The sequence below is a fragment of the Triticum aestivum genome, chromosome 2D (genome assembly GCF_018294505.1).
Source record: "Triticum aestivum cultivar Chinese Spring chromosome 2D, IWGSC CS RefSeq v2.1, whole genome shotgun sequence".
Classification (NCBI taxonomy): Eukaryota; Viridiplantae; Streptophyta; class Magnoliopsida; order Poales; family Poaceae; genus Triticum; species Triticum aestivum.
Window position 1 is genome coordinate 314,618,024 of NC_057799.1, and position 6,214 is coordinate 314,624,237.

Below are 6,214 nucleotides of genomic sequence, written 5' to 3' on the forward strand. Positions count from 1 at the left end.
AAGATTGGGATTTTCTCCATCGGCCAATAGGAAGCCGTCACATCGAGGATCGACAGTTGGCCACATCGTTAACGGGTATCGGATCCAGAACCCGCACCCATTAGCTTGACGATGACCCATTTGGGAGGTTGCAACATGTTGGCTACCCTTGATGAAGCACTTCCATGGCGCGACATTTTCTGTCATGGAAGAGCACACTTCCATGATAAAACGACGAATATTGTCAAGGAACATATCTACGACAACACAAGTATGACTATCTTAATTCTATCATAAAACAACATAGATATACATGGATGACAAAAACATGACTTACTATGACAAACACGTATCATCTTGGATGTGTCTTTTTTGGGTAGTTTGACATACTACCTATCAGGTTCACTAAGATCCTTCAAAGCTTCAAAGGAGAAAAATAAAGCAAATAAGACATGAAACGTACCTGGCGGTAGTGAATAAAAATACGCAAAGAAGATCAACAAATAAAGCACGAAAATTCAAAAAACTGGAATTTTGGGATATCAAACCTGGGTGCCTAGTCTACTCCCGTGTGAAGTTTCGTGAAAATATACCAAGCAATGTATTCTCAGTAAAAAAGGAAAAAAATTCTCTGTATAGAAAAAAAATGTTTGGATAGATCGTAGGTTATACTCTATTTTCTTCGCCGCGGATACATTTTCTAGCATTTTTCCATCATACGGGAGTAGATTGGGCACCCAGGTTTGACCCTAATTTTTAGTTTTTCTTTTGAATTTCCTTGGTATTTTTTGAAATTACTCCTCTGTATTTTCCCAGCTTTAGACAACCATATAGTAGTAGATCAACCTAAGAATTGATTCAGTTGATGTTTTGATTGAGTTGAAAGCCCACCCATTTTACCCCCTCTCCTAGAAATATAATGGGAAACTGAAAATGAAAAGTGAAATTGTCGGAGGTTCAACGTCACCAGGGCTGAGCAACCCGTCACCAACGCTCTGCGGCTCAACGTCTTGCCTCATGTGCACAAGACCTTGAGTTGGCAACCCCCCCCCCCCCTCTTGTACCCTTTTCCTTCCTATCAATGAAAAGATATGCACCCTAGCATATTTGTGAGAGAAAAAATTGACGGAGGCAACGAACTAACCGACCGGCGACGGGAGGGAGGGAACTGACAGTCAAGGCAGAGGAAGAGAGGCGACGGAACAACGATAGGCGGCGGCGCAAGGCAGGAACACGTGCGGAGGAAACATGACAGGCGGCGGCATCGAGAGGGAGGAACACAAGAATGTAGTTTTTTTTTTAACTTAACACAAAAACGTAGGTTAATAGACATAAGGGGATTAAGGACTAAACTAAAAAAAGAAACCAGGAAAACCGGCCTCTCCTTGCATCATGTATCCCATTGTGAGTCGACTAGGACTTAGTTAAATTTTAGTCGACTAAGAATTAGCGAAACCATTACGAAGTTACTCTGGATACAGAACCCTTCCAGTACTCCCAAACAAGGATCGTCACTTTTAACCAATGAATCAACAGATCATTTTCCCGTGCAATAATTATACGAATACGGGAAGAAACTGAAGAATTCCTCAAAAAGCGAACTAGAGGCAGGCCATGAAGCATTAACACCTTTGTCTGATTGTTCTTCAGTACATACAGAGTAAATGAAGAAACGCAAAATCTATACTGATATTTACTCGATCAATCTGTTGGCACACACAAAAAGGAACATTCTGAATGTCGATAAGGATAAGCAAGTTGAGCAAGCAATTGGATAAAACGGATCATGTACGAAACAGGTGAGATTACCTAGACGATCAAAATCTTCTAAACTTCCGTTGAAAACTTAACTTGCTGATCCGAGCAGATTTTAAAATTGTGCGACAGTATTGTAACACAATAGAATCACCATCTCACTACAATCACATATTTACACAGTGGAAATATAACTGACCAACAGAATTAGAAATAAGCAGGCAAAGTTACACTGCCAGAAATTTCTATAAACTGTATGCAGGGTCAAATTGTTACACAACAAATATATTTACAAGTGACCAAACTTATTGTTTCTGTTGCCCCTCCCCCTTTCTGAACACTTCAGTTTCAGTATATTCTCTACTCAAGTAAAGCTCAAGCTCAAGCCGGTGCCAAGAGCCATGTGCGGTTCAACACATGCAAGCACAATACTATGCAGATGGCAGCGACAACCATGGACCTTTCGCTCATATACCTCAAGACACACAATCCAGCCCTCGCTGTGGCATCACCGCCAGCCCTTGCAGCATCATGCAGCCTCCACAGCACAAACTCAAGGAAAGACCGCACTGCCTCGAATGTCGCCCTGCCCGTCAGATCCAGAACAAGCTTCCGATTGCTTGGAACAGCAAGCGCACTCGAGACCGTTTCTGTCCATCCTTCCCCAACCTCACCATTGCCACTGTGAGCATTTCCATTGCCATTGGAGAGTACGCCGTGGGAGGTCTTCACCAACGTCTCGACGGAAGCACTGCAGAGTGCCACCAGAAGCTTTTGCAGCTTGGAGTCGTAGGCCGGGTTTGTGGCAGCGGCGCAGATCTGATCGTAGGTGTTGATGTGGATGGTCTTGTCAATGAAGACGCCCACGGCGGTGGACGTGAAGACCTCCACCCAGCTGCGGATCGCCCTACGGCAACTCCCACTGGTGACAATGTCTACCCAGCTCGCCGGTGATGATCCCGCCGATCCTGAAGGATCGGCTGGGACAGAATAACAGGCGAGCACGATGTCGCGCCCGAAGCTGCCCGCCACGGCTGAGACGAGCCGCTCGCCGGCTGGGGAGAACAGCTTCTCAACAAGACGATCCGAAAACGCTACCTCGCCTGCGGAAGCTGGACTGGTGACGGAGGCGTAGCCGCGGAGCACGCCGGCGGTGAGGGCCCCGGAGAGCGCGGAGGCGGAGGCGGTCGCCTCGTGGGAGGAGGCGAGCTTGGATAGTTGAGTGAGAGTGGTAGGCAGCGAGTCGGAGTCAGATTGGAGAAAGGCCGCGAGGTCGGAGGCGACGGCGGCGACGGCATCGGCGAGGGACGAGAGAGCCGAGGCCAGGCGGGAGAAGCGGCGGCGGCGGGCGGCGACGGCTGGGTGGTGGTAGATCAGGTAAGCACCAGCAGCAGCGCCCGCACAGACGATCCAGCGGCGGTGGTGGCGGGAGAAGGTGGGGACGCAGTTCATGGCGGCCGGAATCGGGGTTCGGATGGGGAATTCGCGAGGACCAGTGGTAGTCTGAACACGAGACTACGTGGCGCGTGGAGTAGAATCGGGGAAAGTATCCGGTGCTCTCAGTGTACTCCCGATACATCAATGTCAAAAAAAATATTTTGAATGTTTCAAAAAATCCAAAACAAAATGTGAATGATCACAATGGATGTGACAAGCCTTAAAAATTTCAGGTCCAAACTCGAACATTGAGAAAAAAAAATCTAGAATGAATAGTGTAAAGAAGAGACAAAAGCAACATTGATACTATTCACACCTAGATTTCTCTTTTTTGTTTCTCAATGTACATTTCGATTTTGGACCTGAAATTTTTAGAGGATGTGATGACATTCCTTGTGAATATTTACAACTTTTTTTTGGATTTTTTTGAAACATTTAAAAATATTTTTTGATATTGAAGCACCGGGTGTACCCCAAGGCTGGGAGCACTCGATACTTTCCCGTAGAATTGATCGTGGATCCCTTTCCCTTGGCGTGGGACGAGTGAAGTCTGTTTTAAATATTTTATTTACGACGATAACTGTCACACGTGTGGCATATATTAACACCGCCCACATATTTTTTACACTAAAGTTATCATCAGGAAAAAAACAAATCTCAAAAAACTGAAACTTGTCACCCAAACAGAAAGTTGACATGCTTCACAAGTAAAGTTGTCATCCTCTTGTAATTAAAGTTGTCATCAAAAAACGTGTGGGCGAAATTGCTTTGTGCCACACGTGTGAGCATTATCATTTGGGTTTATTTAATAGCCGAGAGGTATGAACGGTTGGGAAAAACCCTCTGTGTGGGTCATAAGAGTCGATTATCCAAGCGAGACCTTAGAGGGGAGGACACACCATAGGTAGACTAGACTGTGGCGCCCCCGATTCAATCGTACACTAATCATACATACAAATGTGTACGATCAAGACCAGGACTCATGAGAAGATATCACAACACAACTCTAGACACAAATTAAAATAATACAAGCTTTATATTACAAGCCAGGGGTCTCGAGGGCTCGAATACATAAGATCGAATACAAACGAGTCAGCGAAAGCAGCAATATCTGAGTACAGACATAAGTTAAACAAGTTTGTCTTAAGAAGGCTAGCACAAATGCAACATCGATCGAAAAGGCAAGGCCTCCTACCTGGGAGCCTCCTAACTACTCTTGGTCGTCGGCGGCCTCCACGTAGTAGTAGGCACCCTCGGTGTAGTAGTAGTCGTCGAAGGTGGTGTCTGGCTCCTGAGCTCCACTATCCGGTTGCGACGTTCGAGAAGAATGGAAAAGGGGAAAAAGAGGAAGCAAAGCAACCGTGAGTACTCATCCAAAGTACTCGCAAGTAAGGATCTACACTACATATGCATCGGTGTCAATGAAATGGGTAGTATCTGTGGACTGAACTGCAGAATGCCAGAAGAGAAGGGGAAAGCCTAGCCTATCGAAGACTAGCATCTTCAAGCAGCTCCAAGCATCTTGCAGCATTCAGAAGAGTATAGAATAACAGTTTATATTTAGCAAACATGTTGTAACATTAGCGCCCAGAGATCCTTTCTCGACTCCCTACGAGAAAGCAATCCTGAAGCCATCACATCCATCTTATGCCTCAGCATCCAGTATCCAGTTCTAGTTGTATCGATCGGGATAAAACTCCGAGCGTCCGTTACCGTGGAGACGGCTATTCGAATAGATAGAATACTTCCCTGTGGGGGTGCACCAACTTACCCAACACGCTCGATCAACTCTGGCCTGACACACCATCAGGTTATGACCGGCCTCGGCCGATCAACACGCCGCAGCCCTACCTAAGCTCACCAGAGAGGCCAGCACGCCGGTCTACATCCTAAGCGCGCAGGGGTCTTGGATCCATCGCCCTTTGCACTCCTGCACATTGTGAACGTGGCCGGTGAACTGACCTGGCTACCTCCTTAAAAAGGCAAGTGCTTACGTAGTCCAACCCGGTGCGCGCCGCTCCATCGCTGGCGTCCGTCGAGCTTTCGGCTGATACATACGACGCATAGTGCCCATACTTATTCCCGCGTGGTGGTTAGTGTGAAAAGGCCAGAGGCCTACTAAGATCAAATATCCAAACTGTTAGTGTCTTGGTAGTGTGCGGTAACGAGCAGAGACACGATCATGTGACTCCATCGCCCCGTCTCACGGACTTGCGACAAGGGCTAAGAATGCCCGATCGCGCCGCGTGGAAAACTTGCGGGTATCCTCCAGATCAACCCGACTTCACATCACTCGCGGGTACCCCTCGGGGCTGACCCGATGTCATCATGGCTCTGTGGTAAGTCAAAGTAACCATGTGTCTGAAACAGCAAGGGGGAAACCTGAGGGAATCACCCTCGACGGATTCCCACTCGATGTAACCATCAAGGTGGACTTGGAGGAATCACCCTCGTTGGTCCACACTTGAGGGGTTGCATGACAGAGTCATTATCGGAGTGGTCTAGGAGGAATCACCCTCGATGACCACGACCGAATAGCTACACTACAGGGTTAACATCAGAAGTGCTGATGAGGTATCACCCTCGGCACTCGATAGTAACTCTGCAGAGTAGTACAACTAAGGGGGGTGATGTGCGGTGTCGGGGCCTGGACGTCAATCACGTTGATCGAGTCATCGAACATAAAGCGGGGCAACTGGGACAAGGTGGGGGTCACTGATGGATCTTTAACCAGCCTATACTAAGCAGTTTAGAATAAGCATGTAAGGTATGAAAGCAGGTAGCAAAAACAGGCTATGCATCAGAATAGAAGCAAACAATAACAGTAGCAAAATCTAATGCAAGCATGAGGGAGGACGGAATGGGCGATATCGGAGTGATCAAGGGGGGGGCTTGCCTGGAAGCTTTGCTGCAAAAGAAGGGTCGTCGACGAGGTAGTCGATCATAGGGGCAGCATCGGTCTCGGGGTCTATCAGAGAGAAGAGGGGGAAAAACAGTAAATACAAAGCAAACAAATGCATCACTAAGCATGACATGACAATAT

At 47.1% G+C, this 6,214-nt stretch overlaps 1 protein-coding gene across 1 annotated transcript; it reads right to left on the reverse strand.

The window, feature by feature from the left end:
• Positions 1-1,879: 1,879 nt before the first annotated feature.
• LOC123049261 (protein PHLOEM PROTEIN 2-LIKE A10) lies at positions 1,880-3,275 on the reverse strand. The gene has a single exon (XM_044472206.1). It carries the CDS (start codon positions 3,184-3,186, stop codon positions 2,116-2,118), a length of 1,071 nt encoding a protein of 356 aa, XP_044328141.1. The 5' UTR covers positions 3,187-3,275; the 3' UTR covers positions 1,880-2,115.
• Between the last annotated feature and the right edge of the window lie 2,939 nt (positions 3,276-6,214).

What these genes read in the sequence shown, in the direction of transcription:
- LOC123049261 (XM_044472206.1), bottom strand. Translation starts at nt 3,186, where the DNA reads ATGAACTGCGTCCCCACCTTCTCCCGCCACCACCGCCGCTGGATCGTC.